The 25,406-nt window shown below is 40.8% G+C and overlaps 2 protein-coding genes and 1 long non-coding RNA gene across 3 annotated transcripts; 1 reads left to right on the top strand and 2 right to left on the bottom strand.

Annotated features, from left to right (window-relative positions):
- Positions 1–223: 223 nt before the first annotated feature.
- On the bottom strand, positions 224–2,493 carry nkx2.1 (NK2 homeobox 1). Its single transcript, XM_048228815.1, has 2 exons — positions 1,969–2,493; positions 224–1,488 (listed from the first exon to the last, which is right to left on the bottom strand). Exons 1-2 carry the CDS (start codon positions 2,333–2,335, stop codon positions 818–820), a joined length of 1,038 nt encoding a protein of 345 aa, XP_048084772.1. The 5' UTR covers positions 2,336–2,493; the 3' UTR covers positions 224–817.
- Positions 2,494–7,886: 5,393 nt separating this feature from the next.
- nkx2.9 (NK2 transcription factor related, locus 9 (Drosophila)) lies at positions 7,887–9,050 on the bottom strand. The gene is made up of 2 exons (XM_048228814.1): positions 8,851–9,050; positions 7,887–8,666 (listed from the first exon to the last, which is right to left on the bottom strand). Exons 1-2 carry the CDS (start codon positions 8,999–9,001, stop codon positions 8,146–8,148), a joined length of 672 nt encoding a protein of 223 aa, XP_048084771.1. The 5' UTR covers positions 9,002–9,050; the 3' UTR covers positions 7,887–8,145.
- LOC125284716 lies at positions 8,578–9,116 on the top strand. The gene is made up of 3 exons (XR_007191911.1): positions 8,578–8,668; positions 8,859–8,949; positions 9,035–9,116. It is a non-coding gene; the product is annotated as an uncharacterized LOC125284716 (long non-coding RNA).
- The last annotated feature ends 16,290 nt before the right edge of the window (positions 9,117–25,406 follow it).

Below are 25,406 nucleotides of genomic sequence, written 5' to 3'. Positions count from 1 at the left end.
GCATTAGTCAAAAGGCTGTATAATTTCAAAACATGTAACTGTATGGTTCATTTGCAGATGTGCATTTTCTCAGAATGGCAATAGGCTATAAACGTCGGCAGGCTATCTTATGTCCATGAGTTTTCAATATTAGCGCCCTTATGCAATTGTTCCGAGAGAACACAAGAGGCATGGTATGCCCATATCTAATAGTAATTTTTACAAGCAGTAATAATGTGTTTTATATAATTTATTAATATGATTGTGGGACTGCGTGAAGGTCAAATATCTATATAAGTTACAAGCAAATGAAACGTACAAATAACGATACAACTCAAAAACAAAGAACCGTCAATAACGATAAAAATTTGAACCATATAGAGATTGCTAAAACTATGAGTCCAATCCAAACCTTTTACAGAAATATACAAGCTACGTCTTACATTAAAGTTTATGGGAAAGCAGAGCCACACTGGTCCTGTTTATTGTCTTGGTGTTTCACTTTTTATCCAAGCAGGCGCACAAAGAAAGTATTTTAGTGTATAAATCTCTTGAACAATGTCTGTTAGATCTACATAAATAATTCCGTCTTCTGGGTAGAATTGGGAGGCGTGTATCCTTAAAATACACAAATCAGTTTTTTCCTCCCTGAGCTATCCTCCTCTGCCTCCGTATCCAACTCTCTCCAGCAGAGTGGACATTAAGGGGATGCAAGTACCAACGTGAGGTGTGTAATACAAACGCACACACAAGTCTGTCACTCTTTGACACCGTTTTAAAACTCAAAACAAGTTCGCAGTGGTACACACTGTCCGTTCTTACTTGTGTGCCAGTGCTGTCACCACGTCCTGCCGTAGAGCAGGGCCGAACAGGGCAAGGCCGCTCCGTACTCAGAGCTGGAGGAGTTGAGGTGCGACAGACTGGCCACCTGTGTCTGTAGGGACGGTGGGCTAGTGGAATGGTGTGTCAGGTCGGGGGATTGCCCAGCGCTTCCCACTTGCTGGTTCTGGAGTTGACCCATGCCCGTGGCATTATTGGACATGATCATGATGTTGCCACCTTGCTGGTGGTGAGTAGGCACAGTGGTGGTTGGTGTGTGCCCGCTGCCTTGACACGGTTTGCCGTCTTTTACCAACACTGGCACGGCCACCCGCCGGGGCGACTGCTGCTGTTGCTGACAGGAGCTGTCCTGCTGCATCTGTTGCTGGGACACCTTGTCCTTGGCTTGTCGCTTCATCTTATACCTGTGGTTTTGAAACCAGATTTTGACCTGCGTGGGCGTCAAATGGATCATGCTGGCCAGGTGCTCCCTTTCGGGGGCCGAGAGATATTTCTGCTGCTTAAAGCGCCGCTCCAGCTCGTAGACTTGGGCTTGGGAAAACAACACACGTCTCTTCCGCCGCGGGGTACTGGAGAGAGAGCCCATAGTCTTGCCCACATCTGCCAGCGAGCTAAGGCTGCCCATACTGCCCATGTTCATACCCGAAGACGAGCCCATGAACCGTGAGACTGAAAAAAGAGAGTCACGTTTTAACTGGTGATAATTGCAATCAATAGTCAATGTCTAATCATGATGATGATAATAATAAAAATAATAATAATAATAAAACACGTCATTCAATACAATATGTTATATTTCCGGGTGCGTTTTTTCATGAAACGAGCAAAGGTCACAAGTTAAGAACTGGCAGATATGTCGTTTTAATTTTCAATCTGATAGCAGCTCTACGGGCAAAACACCGATCCATGTGCACATATAGACTTGACCTTAAATGATACATCTAGGCTAAAAGTTTTTTGTGACAAATTATTTCCTTGTCATTGTTTACTTTTCTCAAGTACAAACTGTCATTAGCATCAGTAGTAGGCTATGCTGCTAAAACATACATGTCACTGTATTTTGTTTGTTTTGATTTATTCTGAAAGTAAGTGGAAAAGACATTATCATAATTCTGTAACCGGCTAGTGAGGAAAAATAAAATAACTTACTGGTGGAGAAACGTGGGTCTGGATTGGCTCCATACCAGCTGGTGGCCGTTGTGCTGCCTCTCATGCCATCCTGGTATGGCGGAAGGTCGCTCATATTCCCGAGGTTTCCGTTACAGTAGCCCCCCATCGCCGTGTGCGAGAGTTGGGACACCCCCGCAGCGGTCATGTGGTAAGCTGCGGATACCGTTCCATTGTGACCCATGTGGTGCTGCTGCATAGTCGCCTGTGAGACTTGCGGCTGCCGGTACGACCCCAGAGGAGCCCCCAAATTGTTACTCTCCATACTTACTTTCTTGTAGCTCTCCTCAAGAGGACTCAAGATATCGGAAACGGAAAAAGGAGTCGTATGCTTGGGGCTCATCGACATTGTTCTGTGGCTAGAGAGAAATAAAGTAGAAGGCAGTCTACAAGCAATCTCTCCAGTAGTAGCTCTCTGCTCCCAAGTCCTCCGTGTGTGTTGTTTTTGCGTCGGCGAAGCTGGATGAACACGTTGGAGAGCGGCTGAAGTTGGCGTTAATTGGCTAGAGTGGGAGCTGGAGTCTGGCTTTCGTTTGTTTTAGCTGTGTGCCAGGTTTAAGGCGACCATTAGAGGCGGGGCATCGGCAGCTAGGGCAATAATATAAGCCAGCTCTATCATCAAGACAACCGAGTATAATTTGTATTACGTGTTCAAAAATATCTACCCCCGAAGACCCTCACCTACCTCCAAAATGGGGAATCCACCAACACTTAAGTACAATACCATAGCCTACTTATAGACAAACAATTTGATGTAGATGCATACTGTTGATATTGTTGTTGGTGTTGATAAGCAGGGAGAGGGAGACAGCTAAGCAAATATACAATATTAGCAATTGGAGTGATGCTTATAAGGGCCTCCTTCATAAGAGTAGCCTACATGAGCGGACTTGAGACTTTGAGAACCATTGAGTCTGAGAAAAAGCTCCAGCTGAACTCCTGACTTTTAATAGCCACAAGAGGCTTCTGGTGATTGCAAACGTTGTTTGCATTATGCCCCTGTCTCACTCAGACATGCAAAAGTGCACTTGCTAAGAGGGAAGGAAAATAGACAGATAAATAAATAAATACATATCCGGGCGTTGAGAGGTCTTGTTAATCATTAACCCCTCTTCATGTGATATCATTGGACGAGATGCAGAGTGCCGTGTCGGCCAAATTCCCTCTCAGTCGCCATAGCCCCGAAGCTCGCAAAATGCTGGTGGAGGCCTCGGTGCTGAAGGGAGTCAGGAGAGCTCTCAGGTGAAGTTAACGGCTCTCAAGTATACCCCTTCAAAGGAACGCGGCAGGTAGACAGCAACTGAGACACCAATACGCTTTATTGCTCTCGAGGGGCCCCGTGATTTTCCGCCTCAATTAGATTTGAAGTTAGAGCATCTCCAGCATTTCCTTCCCGGGGAAATGTAGAGCAGTGGGGCACGATGTGCTGCTAAATCTATCTATACAATAATTTAACCTATTCTCATGAAATATTGATAAAAACAACAACAACAACAACAACAACAACATTAGTATTCGTGAAAATTGGCTTATTTTTATTATTTTGCCATGTTCAAGTATATTCACCGGTAAGCCTTATTATTTATTTATATTAACTTCGGACCTTATTTATGTTGATATATTGTAGCTCACAATGATGGTTTATTGGGTATACGAAAGTCTCTTTATTACGACATTTTGTAATGGAATGAAATGTGATCGAATTTAGTGTCGACATAAGACTGGAGGATAGGTTACTCTGCATTATATTATATTATATTCCTTTGTTAGATTGCATGTCGATAAATGAACATCTTGTATGGGCAGGCAGGCACATTATAAACATTTATCATGGTAGAAGTGCGTGGTGATGCCATAGGCCAATCCGTTAAAATGTCTCCATGCGTGTTAGCTGGAGCACCTGCTCAGAAATACCCTAATTTACAGTAGGAGATAACACTTTCAGACTCCAACGTTGTAATGGATACATTTGAATCCACAGATAATTATTATTTTTTAAAAAACAGTAGCCTGCCTCTAGTTTGAAAACCAGCAATTCACGTGATGGGGTCAGTGCGAGTTGGAAAACACAAGGTACCGTTTCTATTCATTTTATTACACTCTCACGCTTAAGAGCAATGGGTTAAAGAGAAGAATTAAGAGGAACAATGTGAATTCGTTCTCCGCTGTGCTGACTAGCTTTAAGGGTCTGACTCACAGCTGTCCTGCTGAGGCCGCCACTTAAACGGCAACCTTACAAATACGCGCAGTACCAAATGGACTGTACGGTGACATAAACTGTGCACTCGCAACGCGCGTGCGCTGACGCAGGAAAGTCGCGGAAGGGTACAACGAAGTGGCCACTCACAAATTGCGCCAACAGATGCAAAGACCTGCGTGAAATCGAGGAAAGACAGCGTCTTCTGGTGGTGAGATGACGTTAGTGACTCAGTAACGCACTTCTGTGGTAAAGAGACAAATGTGGTACAGATTTATACATGCTCCTTATTTGGAGGTGCAATGAGCCGTAAGCTACAATGACCCCTACCTACGTTAAAGTAACAAAAAGATGTTAAAAATACTGTATTTTGTCAGGGTAATCACAGCCAGCTTGTTTCAAAGAGTACTAGTGTGTTTAGGCCTAGGCTCTTACCAAAATCCAGAGATGTGATCAGATCCTAAACGAACTCTATTTCTCTCCACTTGTATAGGCCTATGCCTTAGGCCTATATGTCTGTCACATAAAATAACGTTTAACCAGAACACATTCCTGATACCTTGAACTTAGAAATACAATAACAGTTAGTAAATACCGCATCATCCAAATAGGCTCTATGGATAGCTATCCATTAACCCCCAATCGTATATTTCATTTTGATATATGATTTTGAATGGCCTCGAAGCAGGAGCGCGTCAAATAATGCAACAACAGGAGCGCGTCAAATGCAACAATAGCGAACATACCGCGCGCGTGTTAATACGTGTCAACAACACATAATTTCTGTCAGGGATTGTTTTGAGCACAGGTGAGCGCACCTTGTCTTTCTAATTATTCATGTGTAATTAGGGAGAATTAGAATTGTAACATGTTTTCTTCAGAATATAGACCGTCCTTAATTACAGATTCTCAAAAAGCATTGTTAATTATCTAAATCAGGACCTCCTTTCTCATCAAGAGCAGGACTATTATGAACAATTAGCGTTAATTAGCCAGAATGCTTTCTCTAATTCCCTAGATTAATGCATGAGGAGCTTTGCGACAACCGCACACGTGCTCAAAAAGAGCATTGTTCTGTCATGGCTTAAATGGCCACTTTGTTATGAACCCCTTGTGGAACCTGTACATTTGAGACATGGACAGAAATATGACGATGATTTCCCATCGTTCTTGACTGAAGTTGGTCTTTCTCTGTGCATTTTGGGCGGAGGCTGTCCGCTTAGGAATACTGAGGAACAGACTGAGAGTTTGTTTGTTTTTGTGATGTCTTTACAGCTTTTTGTTGTTTTTATTAAAACAGGAGTTTATGTAGTTTCACGCTTTCACGCTACTTACGTTCATGCACCATAACTGAACATGTGCCACAACTGTAACTGTTCCGTGTGTAGGCTTCAATGAAGTGAAAAGAGTTTGCAGTGCTACCCTGCCATCTAGCGGAAAGGTCGACATGCGCATTATTAAGCCATTTGCTGCTTGTCTTCAACGTTCCAGATGCATCTCTTAAGATGCATCTTACATATCTTTCTTTCTCTCTATTTCCATCCCACCTTTCTCCGCAGTCTGTTTCCATCTCTCTCTCCTTCTCATATATTTATGTCTTCCTCTGTCCCTCTCCCTCTCACTCATGTTTATCACTGTCCTTTTCTATCCCTCTCCCTCTTGTATTCCTCTCTCTCTCTCCATCATGTTTATCTCTCTTTCTCGGTTGTATTGTTTTGTTGATTTTGTGAAATATGTAGTTGTTGTTAAGCACATTTAATGTTACAAACAAGTAATGTTTGTAGTCCTACAATGATGCAACTTTGAGGGAGCAGTAGCCTATAGGCAGATGACATCTGACATGTTGGTGTCATCCATATACATTTTATTTCTTCAGGTTTCTTATTTTCAATCAAGTATACATTTCTTTGCATCACAATGTAGTAAAGCATTTATTTAATACACTTACATAACACTGAATGATTATACTGAAAGTTGTTTAAAGAGTCACTTTAACTTTGTCTCTACTCGCTTTTCACAGATTAACAAATTAGGAGATGTAGAATTGATACATTTAGGCCTATGTTAGTTTCCATGTGATCAGTTACTTTTCTTACTTATCAAAGCTCTTTTCGGACAGTCCGACTGCTGTCCAATTCCAATTCTCTGATGTTAACCCTGGTCTGGCGCTGGTAGTTTTCATTGGTCATAGGCCAATCATGGGAATATTGCCATAGCCTACAACAGGGCATTATAGATAGAACATAAGGAAAAAACATTGTTTGTTATTTATTATTTAGTAAAAAATAACCTTTTATCATTCCCAATGAGTTTTTAACAGAATCATTAGTGTTGGCCTATGTTGGGTCAAATGTCAAGTTATCGCCGCTTGCACATAACATTGATGGCCCACTTTGTTGGTTGTTTGAATGGCCTAACACACTTAACATGGGAGATGGATTTATCATTGGTCATCGTTTGTCTTTAGTTTCTTCTTTTTTAGTTAATTCTGTGAAAACGCAATCTCTTCAACTATCTATTTATATCTGGCATGCAGTTGGTTTGGTAGCACTTAACCGTAATGTTTCTCAGCATATTTCTGCGCGTAATAACTCAAAAGAGAAGCGTAGCCTAGTCTCTAAAGGCCGATCTTTGTGAGGGTTTAAACCTACGACGTTATAAAACACCATTGTGTTGTTAAACCCCATAAATTTGTCACCGTGGCCTGATTAAACATGGAGAGAATTGCAACACGGGGGATTTTGTCTGTAGGTCTCTTTCGGTCTCGGACAATAGCGGCCATTCAAGGAGAGACACAAAAAAAGTGTTTAGGAGGAGATGCAGCGAGAGAAGAGATGCGGGCAGTCCCCTCCATATGTGAAACAAGGTGGTCCAAGCGAGCTGACAAAAGACCAGGTGACAGGGACGATCCGCCACTGGGAGCCGGGATTAATAAGACAGGGGGTCGGGGAAACAAGAAGGTCCTGTCAGGGGGATGCCTTACAGATCTCTCCTCTGTCTGGCTCGAATATACACCAGGCCCAGACATTTAAATGAAGAGTGCAATCCCGTAAACATTTGCAAATTACGTTTCTTGCATTGCGCACCATGTCCATTTTGCTGTTTAATGCATTTTTTATGTACAGGTTGCAGGTGGTGGGATGCTCTCTCTCTCTCTCTCTCTCTCTCTCTCTCACACTCTCTCTCACACACACACACACTATATATTCGTATTTCATAAAAGGCTGTAGCATTATACGTGCATATATAAAAGTGTTTTAAATGGATTAATTCAATATGATATGAACATAAATTAGAATAAAAATCTTTCACGTTTAAGGACATCTTTGCATGTAGTAGGCCTCATTCTATTTAATACTTGGTGATTAATTGGTGATTAATTTAGAGAGTTTTAAGTATCTCAAATACAGACCATGCCAAAAATATTTCAGGTTAATATATATTGAAGGATTAACCCTAGAACTAATTTATTTTGCAAACAATTAGTCACATATCGCTATCAATATTATTATCTAAATTGAAGTAAAAATGTATTTATGCAAAGTACATTTCATATATATGGGACTGCAAACAACGTTTAGAGCAAATTGTTGGCTACATTTTATTCATATTACAAAAACACTGAACATAAAGATCTGTTTCCAAGACATCTGCAGATCGTTAAAATTGTAGTTATATAAAAATATAAAAATAACATTCATTTACGCAAAGTTATAAGCGACAGAACCCACTAAAATGTTCATCATATTCGAATATACAAAACAAGACTATAAAATGGCAGTAAAACATATAATATGTGCAAAATATCTTCTGGTATTTCTGAAAGAACTATGTTTAAATAGTTTTAATCAAACACACCTCAAACGGATGTGACAAATATCTTCATTCTAAAAACTGATCCAACTTCGTGAAGTGTTTGTATGAGTCAAAACGGTCTCCTTGTTGGTGTCTTAGGTGAGATTTTACCAAACGAAATGGTGTGAAGTGGGCACAGAGTGCGTAAAGTGCTGAAATCTGGGAAATAGGCCGAGCGGCGTGGGATGCTGTAAAGACTGGCATCCCTGAACGCTGTAGTGAGGGGCAGGTGCTGCTGAGGCGACCATACATCCGTTTCTCTCAGCGCCGATGAAGCAAGTCTGGTAGGGTTTGCCATCTCGCATTAGGACAGGGACCATGATCCTCTGCAGCACCGCTGGTTGGCCGAGGTCCGAGGGTCCCTCGGCACGGGCTCTCTTCATCTTGTAGCGGTGATTTTGAAACCAGATCTTCACCTGCGTCGGAGTGAGGCTGAGCAGGTGCGCCAGTTGTTCGCGCTCGGGAGCCGACAGGTAGCGCTGGTGGCGGAAACGCCGCTCGAGCTCATAGGTCTGCGCTTTGGAGAAGAGCACGCGGCGCTTCTTCTTCTTGTCGCTCTCAGTTTCCAATGAGGCCTCCGTCGGATCGAGTGAATCAGATGTGTTATCTGGAGTGCCTTCATCTGATGCTGTAAGTAAACAGAAATGTTATATGGTTGCCTTGAATGCATTTGTGTGATGACAGGCCGAACGCTTTAATAGACAAAACATGTTCATAATTATGTAAAAAAAAACATTCTTACAACATCAATAAAATTAGCCTTCCAAGATTGATTCTCTAAAGTTCATACAATTCTAATTCTGGTCACTTACATGTGCAGTGGTTTCCGTCAATATTCATCCATGACGAGTAGGCTGCATCGGAGACTGGATCCGCCCGGAAACGTGGAATACTGTTCCCCTCGTCCTCGGGTAAATCCAAAATGCTTCTCACGGTGAAACTGAATTTTGTGGAGACCGACATGTTTGCGTAAAAATGTTTTGGTTTTTTTGGAAGCTCCAGCGGGAGATGACAAAATGCCTCTTCAGGTTATCCAGTTGATGTGCAGATAGACAAGCAAGGTGCACCCACTTCCACGCCAAACCCCTCAATGCCTGAGTAAGTGCCTCGGAGGGTGTTTATATATAAACAGCACTCAGCGCTGTTGAACACTGTCTCTTTTCAGGCCTCTCCGTCTCAAGGATGCAAAGTACCTGAATGAGCCGGGTACTTAAACTCCAGTGATGGTAGGTGTGAACCCAGGAAAGAATAGCAGTGGCTCGCACAATGTGCTAAGGAAACACTCTTCATCATTACCGATTCGGTCTGAACAGTGAAAAGTGGGAAACAGATAATGGTAATTGTTTAGGCTGAATCACGTCTTGGGTGGCAAGTGACAACAAGAACGCACATCCCTCCCCCAAGAGCAAATAACGTGCCTGGGTATTTGCATACAAAGTGATCCATTAGGATGATGTCTAGAGTTGGTTTAACTAATGCATTTATTGGTGTATTGTCGAACCATCGGCAAATTGTTTAGAACATAATGACAAATGATATCAATCGTATCATAATCTTTACAAGCACACAATCAGGCCTGCCAGATTCCACACATAGTTTGATGAGGCAAATAAGCCAAGAAAACAAAAAGGTGTTTTACTGTTCTCATGCTGATGGACACAGTTACAAAGTTTGTGTTGTGTTTATCTTCGTGGACCTGGTTCCTCCTGTAGCATTACGCAATACATTTAGGCTATTCTAGTGCTATCTCTCAGTATGCCTTGAGAGTCAGGCTTTGCTTTTGTTGAAAGAGCTTAAGGGTTGTGCAAACAGTGGACAATTTTGGGTTATTTTTGGACCGGTGGAGTGTGTGGGGTTGCTTTTGAGGATGGAGCAGTCAGTGGCTCGCGTCCATCTCTTCACGAGTGAGTGTACACTAGGCGGGTGTGAGGAGCCTGAGCCGTTCCCATGCCACCGCCGTGGACATGCACGGCCTCTTCCTCCATCATAGAGAACGCGCCTTGGTGACAGCGCGAGCCCTCCCGGCTGGGGTGCTGGATGCACCTCTATGAGACAGCCTGGGTGGTCGGGCCGAGAAAGAGTGAACACAAATACATGCCAACCAGCGCGCCAGAACAAAAGAGGGAAATGTAGCCCCGCGTCAGAGACCCGTTGGAAGCATTTGTTCCAGTCAAGATTTTGCATTTGTTCAGTCGTGGAATAATGCATGATTGACGCCCGGCTACAATGTCCTTTAACTTTCTCGGATAAATCCGCGCTTGTTCCTTGTTGTCATGGTTGTGAAAGGGACTGAATGGGATCTTGGCTGATATCTACTGCTACACGTCTACTACCGCCCAAGTCTATACACCATTATTAGTTATGCGTTTCGAAACAGAATCAAAGCGCTTTAGTCCGCAGTGACACATCAAGTCGCAGGCCCTATGTTTTTTTGTTTTAATGCGCGTTAAATCAAAATGATGGTGGCCCGGTTTTGAGGCTTTTTGCTGTTCCAAAAAGTTTCAATGATGGCGACATTAGGCAAGTGCAATAGTCACAGGAGAACGCGGTAGCTCCGTAGCCTCTAATTTGTGATACAGAAGCATCTCTCATAAAATCAATCAGTGAACAGGGAGACAAGTTGATTGTAGGCCTTATATAAAAGAGACATACTTTTTGTGTTTTTGTTTTGGCGTCCAAGATGTAGGCTTAGGTGTAGTCTTTATAGTTGGCTGAAATGTTTAAGTTATTTTTGTACCTCTATTATATTGGGTAACTATGGAGTTTCTATGAAGAGAAAGGGATACTGTTTGTGGTAATTCACTGACCATTCCACAGAAAGCATAGCCTACACTCATCCCAGTTCCATCGAATATTCAAACGTATTTGGCGAAAGGATTGCCACAAGGATTGTTTCGTTTATCGTGGAGTTGACTTAAGGATTACATAATGTAGCAAGTGCTCCTCCGTTTACCCAGTAGTCGTACACAAAGTGCCAATTCTCAAAGGACAAATGGAGGTTCTCGGGGAGAAAGTTCTGTACCCTTAATCTACGAACCACCGACTGTTTCCAGAAGGCTTCAACAGAAGAGCCTGCTCTCCAGACGCCGAGAGCCCTCCACCGACAAATATTTACTTAAGTTCTCTATCCTGATTTTCATAACAACCAGGCTTTCGTGCCTTCGAGACCGTGTTGGGAGTTGCCTCTTACTATACCCTTCACAAGCTCATATGGATAGCAAGTGTATCTTGAGGAAATTAATAATCTATGATCTGAATATTTTTGTTTTATTTTACAGATGTGTTGAATTGAACAGTTTTATGCTAGTTTTGGATAATGTAATACACACTTATATATCAAGCTAATGCCGTTTTGACATTTTGCAGTTGAACGTTTTTATTAATATTATATTTTCATTCCCTTTAGATAGTATGGGGCTAGTGGTCTGAAATGGGGCCCGTCTGAAATAGAATACAAAAGTCTATTATCACAAAAGATCAGCTGATTGCCTTTCTGTAAAACATCTCTGTGCTATAGCCCTATAAATAATGAGGGTTTTGTTGTTGCTATAACGAATCAAGACCGAGATGTTTTACATCATTAGGTTTGGTTAGATACTATAAGCTAGTCTGATTCAGTATGCCTCACCTCAGAAATGGTCACCTCATCTTATGTCTTACTCAATGCAGAAAAACAGAAATCACAAGCAGAAACATTTAAATCACTATCAAAGACTGTCTTTTGATGGTTTAGACTTATGCTATTTCAATATGTGTTTGTGTAAATACATTAACTCGCATTGTAAAACTAATCTTCGTTACAATTTACAGCTAAACATTTGTAATGGAGCCTGTACGCGGCTAATATGATAAAGACTTTTTCATTTTAAATTAGTGCAATGGCGAAGGCCTACACCAATACAACACTCTGCAGAACCTTAACATTGTTGCTTTAGGTTCGTTTGTTTTTACAGTCGTTCATGAAACACGCGAGTGAAAACGCAGGGCCGCCGCTGTTCGTTTGAGAGGTGCTGAAAAATCTATTAATTTGAATGCACTATGACAAACGTTGTAATTGACATACAAACATTCTGTGTGCTACAGCTTGTCAGGCTACTATGTGCTAAAGCTAAACATTCACATTTACATAGATAAACGCAGGCTTGTTGAGAGCCCATGGTTCATTACAGATGGTGTATATTGGCCTGTTTTGCTATCGTGACGAGAGGTTTTAAAAATAGGCCTATTGTCTATCTACAGTATCTACTGAACATTGGGGACATTTATGAAGCACAGGTAAAGCACACTATACAGAGTTTTTAGATTAAGATAGTGTGATCGGCCTCCAGAGATACATTTTAAACAGTGTCAGCTAAAAGCTCCTTCTTAATTATTTAACAGGGAAGCTTGGGTCCAGCCTTCATTAGGAAAATCATAGCAGAGGGACACCTGGACTGGAAGACTTTTCCGTTCCAATTGTGAGCTGCTATGGTGAATACCTAGCCTGAGGTCGTCATCAGAGGCGGACAGAGTACACAGCTTCATTACTTGAGTAAAAGTACAGATACCCTTTGCTAAATTTTACTCAAGTACAAGTAAAAGTACAACAGTCAGATGTCTACTTAAGTAAAAGTACTGAAGTACTTGTTTTTAAAAGTACTTGAGTATCAAGAGTACAAGAGTAGCCTACATTTTCTATATATTGCATTACTACTGCCACAGTGCTTACATTAATGTACAGAAACGTCCTACATGCAGTTATAAAAAATGTTAATACCTTGGAGAATGTAAAAGGAATTGGAAGTCAAATCAAGTCATTTTCATCTTTTTACCATGTTGCCAGGGATGGGCAGTATTTCTAATACATGTATTTAAAATACGTATTTCAAATACAAAATACTATTTTGTAATTGAAACACTTGAAGTGAAAACTCATCAACCAACTTGTTCAGAAAATTGAAATAGTCTGGCTAGGTGGGGCCACAGGTTGGCACATTCCCGGGATGGACCTGCTGCGTCTTCATCCATTGTTTCGTCCATGGTTTCGTCTCTTATCTAAATCTGACCATGGAGTTGCCTTTGGCGGAAAGCTGAAGGTGATTGCTGATAGGCTGTCCCAATCGGTGGCGCCTGCACAATCCAATCACGTTTGAGAGGGAAACAACAAATTAAGGGTTTCTGAGATTTTTCTTTTTCCTTTTTTTTTAGAAGTAGTAACAGGTACTCACGGTTATGGATAGAAATGTAGTGGAGTAAAGACTACAATATTTGCCTCTCAAATGTACTTGCGTAAAGTCATGGGTACACCCCAAAAATGATACTCGAGTAAAGTACAGATCCCTCAAAATTGTACTCAAATAAATGTACGTTACTGTCCGGCTCTGGTCGTCATACTCAGTTCTAGTCAAGTTTGAGTCTGATACTGATCCATGATCCATTGGGACGTGGGTCATGTTTCAACTAATACAGTAGGGAAATGCCTCTGCACAAATAAGAGCAACGAAATAGCTTACCATGAGCTGTAGGAAGAACACCCTAACCATCCTTCTTCTCCACAAATGCTTTAAAGTTGCTTGAAGGATGTTACGCGCGGTTTCTAAGCCAATTTTTTTTGTCACATACAGCAAACATCACCTCACCATTCGCTAGCTGCCTGCTGCCTGCTGCCTGAACAACATCATGTCACAATGCAAAAACGCTGTTTTCCCTTGATGATAGTGAACCTGGAGTTTTCCCACATATCCACTTTGTTTTCAGAAGTGATACCTCTGTTTTCGTGCAAATGAAAGGCCAAACCGCATGGAATATGCATTTTTCCTATGTGTAAACGGGGTCTTAGAAGCCATCTGTCTAGCTTCTAGCCACAGTGTTTTTGTTGCAAACAAAATCAACTGAAGCTTGCTCAGATGACATATGCACTGTTGCTCATCTGTCCATCATCGTACAAAGCCCAATTTGATTGGTCCAAACGGCTCTGGTTCGGGCATAGTTGCTCCATCAGACCGAACTTCCTTCCTTTATGGGCAGCCGCGGCCCACTGGTTAGCACTCTGGACTTGTAACCGGAGGGTTGCCGGTTCGAGCCCCGACCAGTGGGCCGTGGCTGAAGTGCCCTTGAGCAAGGCACCTAACTCCTCACTGCTCCCCGAGCGCCATCGTTGTAGCAGGCAGCTCACTGCGCCGGGATTAGTGTGTGCTTCACCTCACTGTGTGTTCACTGTGTGCTGTTTGTGTTTCACTAATTCACCGATTGGGTTAAATGCAGAGACCAAATTTCCCTCACGGGATCAAAAAAGTATATATACTTATACTTCCTGACCTGGGGCGTGTTTCCCAAAACCATAGTTGCTAACTAAGTTCAAAGAGTATAGAGTAAAAAGTTCAAAGAGTATAGAGTATAGGGCTTCTATACTCTTTGCTAAGTTAGCAATTTTGTTGGTTGCAATACAATTTCCCATTTCCCATTAGTCTACTAAAGTGGGGCGGGACCAAGTTCGGCTGGCATCCACACCATCCCACAGGGTAAATTTATCATGTCACGTTGGCGTCTGCCAAAGTCCTTTCAGGGAAGTCCCTCCACTCATTGGCCATAAAGTAACGCTTTTTGGACACTTATCAGGCATCTATTTCGGCAGAAATGCGCGTGCGCAAGGCTTCACTACACCAACCTTGCTCCAGCGTGAGATCACAACACATGATTGGCACAATGTATTCACATGTCTACTTTTTTGCCGTGCAAGGGGCAGGATATTATTACATTAGCCTACATTACATTTGACTGACGCATTTTCAGCCAAAGCGACTTACAACAGTTTAAAGCTTTTAAAACAATTCTCTCAACAACTCTAGAACAATTTAAAAATGTAGCGTACAATAAAAAAAGTGCATCAGTGAGTGCTGTTTTTATACAACTAAGTGTCAGTTCTAGTGTGGGGGCGGTGGTAGTGTAGTGGTTAAGGAGCTGGGCTAGCATGCAGAAGCCTGAAAGTTGTCAGTTCAATTCCCGGCTTCCACCGTTGTGCCCTTGAGCAAGGCACTTAACCCCAAGTTGCTCCGGGGACAATGTGATCCCTTGTAATATGGCTGACATATGTAAGTCACTTTGGTCAAGAAGTATCTGCTAAATGTAATATAATAATAATAGTCAGGTGGTTAGTGTTAGAATTAGCAAGACTAGTTGTAAGTAGTGTTACGAGAGGAGATATTCTCTAAAGAGCTGCATCTTCAGGAGTTTTTTAAAGATAGAGGGAAGTAGTAGGAACTGGTAGCGCGTTCCACCAACGAGGAACAACAGATGAGTTTGGATTGGCCTGAGCGGATATGTGTATACAGTTAAAGGGACACCAGGCAAGCTTGATGCTTTTTCTTTACGAAACTCCCCTCGCTCGGTCTAAAGCTTTTTTCCTTTCTTTGCATCTTCCGTCAAGGGTTTTCGCTGCTTCTTCACTGGCTCTGCCATTATACACACGTTTGCAACAATCGCTAGAGTTTCGTTAGCCTGCCTCTGCTGTATGCAGGATGTAAACTGATCCTGCTTGGGTCGGCGGGTAGGATACACCGAACTTGCAAGTGGGATATTCTTCTAACAGGCAGTAGGGGCGGGCGAGAGAATCTTCATTCGCCCTGTAATGAGTCATTTAACCATATACCAACTTACGAAGATGATTAATTAACACGAAAACGTTGCCTGGTGTCCCTTTAAGAACACAATTATTCATACCCCTGGCAAATATCGATTTAATGTCGATTTTCTCTTGACCAATATGTTTGTTTTGACTGACACTGCCACATGCCAAAACGTTGTAAGACAATGTGGTAGAAAGTAGAAGAAAAAAATAAGCGTTTTTAACTTTTTTAACGTTTTTATATTAAAAAAAGGGGTGTCCACAATTATTCATACCCTTTTAAAATAATCACTGGAAACATCTTTATTTGCAATCAAAGCTCTTAAAACGGTTCTCATAATACATACCAAGTCGTTCCATGTCTCCACAATGATTGTAGGCCTACACCGCACCTTTTTAGCTGCAATCCGGGTTTTGAGGCAGGGACGATTATTTGCATCACTCTGGCCTTGTACTCACCTTTTTCACGGATTGCGGTCTGGACTCTGGCTGGGCCACTGTAAAATATGACATTGTTCTCTGTTAACCATTTCTTGACTTGTTTGGCTGTATGTTTTGGATCATTGTATGGTTTAATGGTCCAATGATGCCTATTGGGGCAGGTCTCTTGGCACACTGCCTGATCTTTTCCTCCAGAATCTCAGTGTAGCCTCTTGCTTTAGTGTTACCGTTTACATTGAAAAGGTCACCAGGTTCCCCTGGTTGAAAAACATCCCAAAAGAATACTTTTCTAACCCCCACAATTGAAATGGACATGGTGTCATTGGAATCTCAGGCCATGTCCCTGGATGAAAGCTAAATTACTGTCCAGGTGTGCCCTTATAAAGGTTTAGATTAGTTTAGATTAGTTGTGCATGTTTGGAGAAGAGTGATTCATGCTCAGCATCCAAGATGACCAAGTGATCCATTTTGAGATGGAGTGAACATTTCAACCACCAAAACACCATCCACAATGTGGAGAATACTGTAGCTATAGAAATGTATTAGTTTTGGGTGTTTTTCAGACAATGGGACCTGGTGAACTTCTCAAAGTAAACGGTAACACTAAAACAAGGGGCAAATTGAGAATTTTGGAGGAGAAGATCAGGCTGTCTGCTGAGAGACCTGCCCCAATAGGCGGCATTAAAACCACACGATGATCCAAAACATACAGCTAAACAAGGCAAGAAATGGTAACCGAGATCAATACCAACATTTTAGAGTGGCCCAGCCATAGTCCAGACCTCAATCCATCAGAAAAGTGAGCACAAGGCCAGAGGGATGGCAAATAATCACTCTTGACTGAAAACCCAGATTGCTGTTAAAAAGGTGCTGTCTAGAATCATTGTGGAGACATGGAGAGGCTTGGTAGGTATTATAATAACCATTTTGAGAGCTGTGAATGTAAATAAAGATGTTTCCATAGATTATTTAAAAAAGGTATGATCAATTTTGGACACGCCATTTTCATAAAAATGTTAAAAAAGATGAAAATGCTTCTTTTTTTGATTCCATGTTTCTACCACATTGTCTTACAACCTTTTGACATGTGGTAGTGTCATTTTCCGTCAGAACAAACATATTGATAAAGAGAAAATCAACATTGAATCAATATTTGCCAGGGGTATGAATAATTTTGTTCTTAACTGTAGGATATGTGTAGCCATATTGTTTCAAACTAACCCCATGCATTTCTATGGAGGATTTTTTTGAGTGCTGTGTCTCCTCATTAGAAAGTCTCTGCGTAGGCTACGTCCTGTAGGTGACCCCAATGAGTCTTTCCCTTCTATATACTTATATATCCTTTTAAATCTAGTGATTGGGGTGATGCTTTCTGCTATTCTTCCTGAAACTGGCAAGTGCACAGAGCCACCAGGTGGGGATCTCCTGCCCCTTTACCCTCCGACTTCATAGCATTTTACATACAAAAATGTCAATCAAATTATTATTTAATTATTCTCAACAATTGCGTTTGAGTTCTTCACTGCATGAGCCCGTGCGCCTTCCCCCCTTGACCTCACTCACCCTAGGAACCACAGTTAACGCGCATAAGGGTTAACAGTTAACGCACGAAAGGTCACGTCTCCCAAAACCGACTTGATCGGCGACAGTACCATGCCTCGGTCTTGGCATTGTCGCTATTGTGTGAATAAAACATGCTATAAAATTCCCCCTTCCACCCCCTCGTGAATCTGTGCCTCTGTACCTTTTAGTCTGGGTTAGCCTACACAAGGATGGCTGTAGACGGCTACATGAAGTTGAATCATGCAAACACGTTTCTAAGCAAAATTTGGATCGAAAGGACGTATGGACTTATTGGTGTATACTGACAATAAAACTCTTGCTACACAAGAACTCCTTTGAGAAGAAGCATAATCTTGGTGTCAAATGAAAGCTAACCCTCTGGAGTTTCTTGTTTGTATCTAGATTGCATGGAAGTGACTGTCATAGAATCAAAGAAAAAGTATTACTTCACATGAATCTGCTATGGTGAATAAGTTTTCTAAAAAATACACTGAGCAACACAAATAAATTTGTGAAAATTTCACTTTATAGTCATCTACTTGGAGTTACAGCTTCACACGACCTGGTTCAAGGCCTCATTGTGTTTCTAGGCCACTTCAAGTAACCTAGAGGGCCCAAATGTGGGCAGTTCCAGAGATGTATGTTACCAAGCATTTGATGATGGGCCAAAGTATGTGGGAGCAGTGCCCTCCTAAGTAGATGATGCAATGTAGGGCAAAAAAATTTCAAAATGGGGCTGGAAGTTAACAGACTAGGTTAAATAGTTACCCACAGCTAACAGCAACATAACAGCAAATTAGTTTGGCGACACATAACGCAGTCAGTTGAATATTGATCCAATCAAATTGGCACAGGGTTAACTTTGCTCCCTGTTGCTGTTGCTGACATTCATGGTGAGCAGCTGCCCCCTAGAGGTAACTGTGGTTAGATTTGGCAGTGCTGCAGCCAGTATTTTAACTTTCACACAGTCCCTTTTTATCACAATGATCACAATTATCCTCATTAAAAGTAAAGAAACATTTAAGATGATTCTCTCCCTCTCTCTTTCTCTCTGTCTCTCTCTCTCTCTCTCTCACTCACACTCACACACTCACACACACACACACACACACACACACACACACACACACACACACACACTCACTCACACACACACACTTGATTATTGGAATATCCAAATATTTACAAAGAGCCAGTTATGTTTCACATGATAATACAAAAATGGGCTAATAGTTTCAACTATTAGAGGTGCTGGTCAGGAGGTTATAAAATTAAAACGAGAGTAACATCAAGACATCCTAACAATAACATTTAATATTTGCAAATTCATTCAGCTTCCCAATGAAAAGAGTAACAGAAAAAGGTTACACCATCACCAGACACTTGCACCTGGATTCTCAGACTTATAATGATATGACGTGTTACCATTAGTATTACATGTCGTTTGGAACAATTGGAATGTTTCGACCATTTAGCTTTGCAGGGTGTTCCTGTCTGACATACCAATTGTGTAATGCAGTATAGCCCATGCAAAACTCATCATATACACCAGGGGGTGCTGCTGTCTTATTGAATTAGCGCAGACCATCTTTTAGAAAGAGCAAAGGCCAATATTTGTATGAGGCATGACACAATTAGGCAGGATTTTGATGTCATGCTTTTTCTGCAAGTCATGACAAATTTTACCTACTTTGCCTACTAGATCACAATTAAGATTATTGTCAGATCTTGAAATAGATGCAAATGTGAAAAAAAAAAACAATGTTTTTGTGTTTCTGTGTTTGCTGCTGGTTAAAGAAAAGGTTCTAGAAAGACTAGAAACGGTTTCAAATAGTCAATGTAAATGGAAACATATTTATGTTGTGACGAACAGACTTGAGATCAAGAAATGTGGCCAATTTTTGTTGATAAGTGACTTTTTAGTGTTATTCAACAAATAGGTTAATTTCAGATTGTTTTTCATGAAATGATATTTAAAATAAGTTCACAGTTTTTCTGATTGGATGATCTAGGGTAGGTTAAATCAAGCTGGAATGAATTATCCCTTTCGTTGCCATCCAGGTGTCGGCTCTAACAGCTGTCAACGTGATAGATGCTTCAAAGGGTCGTAAATATAGTCGCTTTTGCCCCTCTCTTGTGAAACCTGGCTTTGCCCCTGAAACACCCATACACACGTCGTTAACCTGAGTTCGTCCTCATTACGTCGGGATTCAAGTTACAAGGGCTACTCAACCCCGTCAGAGGTGCTAACCTGAAAAGGAATTTAATGGTGTCAATCCCATTCGGTAGATAAAGGTGACAGTCATCAGTTGATCCTTTAAACTGGTTACAGTAATGTGATCCAGACCGTCTTGAATTTGAAAATGATGAATCATTCAGACGATTTCTTACAGAGACAATATGGTTGATTATAGCCTAACTGTATCCACAACATCGCCGCATTTGTTAACCTTGTAACTCTGAAATCAGAAGAAGTCTGTCGTGTTGAATGCGAGCCTACTGCATGGTGCGAGCCTATGTCAAGGTGCAGATTAGCCTATTCAACATTGAGAGCCCAAAAAGTGAAGGCTATTCTTCGGAGGCGACACACACAAAAAAAAAAAGTTATGATCGCTATTTATGCACACAGGCTGTTTTATTAATGGTAGACATTATCATTGGCCTATTAATACAAGTATTACTATAAAAGATGAAGACTTACACGGGTCTAGTGAACAAAAGTAATACTACATTCTTCCTGCTTTGCATAATGAGTAAACTCGTTAATTGAAAATATCCATATAACAGGATGTTTTTTGCCAATGATTGCAGCTGTGTACAATTGGTTCTCACTGTTACAAACTACAGTGTATTCCTAAATGTTAGCCCTCGCTTGACCGACAGAGGCCCAAGTGAGACACACTAAGGGATAAGAACAATGGAAATGGTAATGGATTTATAAAAAGATGAGAAAATCCAAACGGAAGTTGATGCCACATTGATCTGGCTCCCCACTTGGAGCCAACGCTGTATTCAAAGAGAATAAAAAATAAAAAAATATAATCGATAAACAGAAGCAACATGGCTAACAACTGTAATAATAATAATAATAATAATAATAATAATAATAATAAACATTGGAGGAACAAACAACTCCGAGATCAGCAGACAGATTGTTCAATTTTGGTCGTCAATTTTATCTGTTTTTAGACTTCTTTTTTTGTTTTAATGCCTTCGTGTTTTTCAAAGTTGGACATCCTGTTTCTTTATTTTGTAACATTCCCCATATATTCTGTGATAATGTCCAATGAAATGTTGGTTTCATTCATACATCCTCAGACTTGCTTAGATCGAAGGATGCCTTAAAAATATGACCAGGATGAACAAGAAACGGAGGCATAATGTAATGTGGTGATATCTAATTTAATGTAGACTAATTTATTCCTGAAACCCTTAAACTCTTTCACCTCCCACAACATACTGTCGCTATTGAACTCATTATAGCCTAATCATGGAGGAGTGAGTCGTGCGTACAGGCTCAGTCCCTGCCTCAGTCATTGCAAGCGCCTCTGATTGATTAATCACCACTATGTGGATACTGTTTTTAGAATTGATTTAGATTAAGTGTTAGTTAGTATAATTTGTATTTTAGTATATTTAGCATATACTTTATCTTCTACTGTCCTTATTGCTTAGTTGTGTTTTTATATTATATACTTTTATTACTCTTTCTGCTGTTAAAGAATGTGTTTGTGTTGTCTGTATGCTGCTGAGACCTTGAATTTCCCCTGGGGATCAATAAAGTATCTATCTATCTATCTATCTATCTATCTATCTATCAGTATAGGTCATCACTCATTTCAGAACGCGCAACGGACGATGCTGCGCTTTACAAACTTCGATTTAAGAGAAAACGCATGTCGCTTGGAGAATTTGAGTTAGGCAATTCAGGGCAATACTTCACCACATTTTGTTGACATGTCATGCATACTATATGCAATCAGCAATCGAGTCCTTAATCAACCCCTCCCTGCTTTTCCTTTTTGGAATAAAGTCGCGTTTCTTGTCTTTGTTGCGTCAGAGAAGACACAGAGAGCATAAATGCCAGTGGGCGCAATATTTTTATGAATTAGATGTGTGCTTTTTCTACAGTAGGCTATTTTTACAGTCGTCAAACCATCGCACGCCTATGCCATGTCAACAAATAAATAGCTAGGCCTCTATCGTCTTAAGCGCATCAGTCTCCCAAATTAATCGCAGTTGACGCCAGACTCTCGCAAGATTCTTCACATAACTGGGCATACATGCGTTTAAACCTGTAGCAAATCATTATGCATTATATTACAACACAATTAGACTAATGTTCAATAATTTTCTAATTGAATTAATACTATGAATACAATGCAATATTGGTTGTCTTAAAAGTGGCCGGGTCATAAGTTCTGTTGTAGCCATGATTGTTTACAACTGCTGTAATTTCGGCACCGAAACGTAATCCTTCATCTGGAATATAAACAATAGCCGTTTATATTCTGAATCCCGCTCAAATTGACTAGAGAATGCAGCGCTGTGAATCCACTACCCTATCTTCGGCCGTGACCTTGGGGGAAGTAAGACCGGCCAGTATAAACAGTGAGCTCCCACAAAGTTGGCTTCTCCCCCGGCTAACGCGTTGAGTTCTTCTCCAGCACACATGCTGAGACACGGTCTACGGACAGTTGGGCTGCATTCGTATTATCCAGTACATCATCGGACCGCAAAATAATAAGATCACTCAACAGGTACGGGCGAGTCTGTAGCTTATGTCCATGCGGTCACTTCACTGTTTAGTCTTTTTATACAGCTGTGGAGACAGTATGACAGGGGTTATTTTCGTGAAGGTTAGTAGAGCATAACCTTTATTCCATGCAGACGCCGTGCGAGGATGGCATCCCTCCCTATGCAACTTCATGTCAGTCTCTCGTGTATGAGGTCATGTCTTAGGTAAGAATGGAGCCCGACAGACTTCCAACTGTGCTGAAGGTAAAGGACGGTGAAGTACCTGTTGGAAACTTTTTCACACCTCGCTCTCCATGAAATGTGGCGTCTGTAATGAAAGGCGACAAGTAGCGGCCCACCAGCTGACACGTATGTCAATCAACCTCACAAGTCGCGCCGTCCTCTACTCCTCTTCTGATGGATGACAGAGAAAACAGAGAGGGGAAACACACACACACACACACACACACACACACACACACACACACACAGTGAGAGAGAGAGGGAGTTGTCTTGAGTTTGACGAATTACAGGAATAGAAAAACACCTAAAAGCAATAAAACATTTCCGCATGCCCCGTGTAATTATGAGTGCAACTTTTTCCGATGCTGCTGATCCCATCAGAAAAATTCTGTGTGCGTTTAAGAGATGGAAGTCCATTAGCAAAAAATGAAAAATGAAATTAAACTAATTAGCGCGGCTACACTTTGATTAATCAAAAATATTTGGGATGCCTGTTATCGGAAAGTTTGAACAATTAAAGAAACTCTAGCCTAATGGCACGCGACGAATTCCCTTGTGATTGCAATGCTGAGTCAAAGCATTTTATCCAGTAATTGGAGAGAAAATATAGTGTTTTAGTGTTATCCTGTCCTTTATTAGCTTTGTAGGATAGGCTACTCTAAGCATCTATGGGCGAATTATTCCAGAATACAGTGAAGCTCTCTCCTGCATGGACATCTTATATGATATACAGATCATTAGCAGGTAAATTGAATATTGAACACAAAAATACAAATATAACGTGTTTTTTCTTTAGCGCAGAGTTCACAGGCCTGGGTTGTTATCTTCTGGTCGAAATGTTACGCCGAAAATAACGTTTGTAAAAGGGTCGGACTTCATTCTGTAAGATCAGTGTGCATTAAATATAGGCTATTAAGCATGTTGCCATGTCTTGCAAAGAAAGTAATATGTAATATGTAGCCATATTTGCCTTAGATTCACTTCAGGTGCCATCACTTGAACACAGTGACTCTGGCAGGAATCAGACTTGCCAGACTGAAGTGATTGATAAACGAATCTTTTTAAAGCTCAGCCAAAACGACAATTCTTTGGAATACTGTTGCATTTTACGTTGTTGAGCAATCACAAGCCATTTTACAAAAAAAAGAGAAAAAAAGAGAAGAGATCCTGCATGTATAAAACAGCTAAAAGGATGTGCTGCTGTCTACGTAATGCCTACCAGGTGTGACGTGTAGTACCTGTCATAGGGCTGTACTTTTACCAAACCACTTTTCCCGTCTTTTTGTTTATCATTAGGTAGTCCTATAGCTGTGCGTCTAAAACTGATTGGCCATAGAAACATACTCAGCTTGTTTACATTATAGGCTGCATGCATACCCACATGAACCATGCGTGATAACACATATGTTAGCCTACATGCGTAGCATATACTACGCAAAATAGTTTTAAACCTATGCGCTTTGTTTAATTTGAATTAGTCACAGTGAGATGAAAGTTCTGATGTTTGGAGCTGAAACCACAGTGTCGCCAATACGATAAAATATTACGAAAAGATAGGTTAAATCATCGAAATGTAGATATTTGTAAAAAAAATAAATGGTAAATGCAGGTCCATGACGTGTTTAATAATGTATGATATTTCTATAGCGTTCTAAAATTGAATGTCATATAAAACTGCAGAACAACACAATATTCTTAATACTGAGTTGGAGCTGATAAGAACACTCACACCAAACCAAGCCTTGGACATGGGCAGGAAAATAAATGACAATATGGAGATAAATGACTAAATGAGGGACTGGTGGAGAATATTTTCTATCAAAGTGTCAAATTTCAATCAGAATACAGCTGACTAGTTCCTGTAACATATAGCATTATTATAATGTTTTATTCTTTTTATTTTTATTATTATTATTAATAATAATATGAGTATTATTATTATTAGAGTAGTGGTGGTGGTTGCACTATTACTACCACCAATACTATTATTACAACAACAACAATGATGATAGTAGTAATAATAATAATAATAATAATAATAATAATAATAATAATAATTGTTATTTATTGTATGTATGTATGTATTTATTTAGTTATTTATTTATGTATTATTAGTATTAGTAGTGGTCTAATAGTTTTGAATATTGTTTAAATATTTGTTGTTGTTTACTCTTGCCTCATTCGTCTTACATTTGGATGTCACCCTGTGCAGTAGAATGTGTGGGCAACGCATGGGAGAGGCTGAACGCTACATTCCTCTCTTCACCTCATTGACGTGCACGTTCCCCTATCTTTCAAAGGTTAATTAACATACCAGATTTATGTTCTCCTTGGCCGAGACGAGGGGAAGCTTTGTCGCTAGAGCAATTCAAACTAGCACACGAAAAGGAAAGACGGTGCTCGAATTCTCACACTTCCTCCGCCATGCACCTCAAGAGACTGCATGCGCACAGTGTCGTGGTCATCGCCCAGGTTTAAATCATTGCGGAAGGTTATTTATGCCGAGTTGCCCTTCGCGCTGACCACCAACAGAGTGCGGGGAATGCAACGCGGAAAGTCCTGTATCATGGTCAAGGAGCCAACCGATTCTCAAAGTCAGCAGTCGATTTGTCACATTCAGATGTGTTGAAAAAGCTACAGTCTCATCTGATGTAGTGAAGATAATTTTCAACATTATTTTCTGTATCTAAGGTGGGAGAAACCACTAGGCCTGAATGGATTCAAATGTTTAGGTGGTCCGGTATGTTGACCTTCAAGCAATGCTACAGAAACAATGACTTA

The sequence above is a fragment of the Alosa alosa genome, chromosome 19 (assembly GCF_017589495.1).
Source record: "Alosa alosa isolate M-15738 ecotype Scorff River chromosome 19, AALO_Geno_1.1, whole genome shotgun sequence".
NCBI classification, from domain to species: domain Eukaryota; kingdom Metazoa; phylum Chordata; class Actinopteri; order Clupeiformes; family Clupeidae; genus Alosa; species Alosa alosa.
Note: the sequence above shows the minus strand (reverse complement) of the source record. Positions and strands in the feature narration are given on the sequence as shown.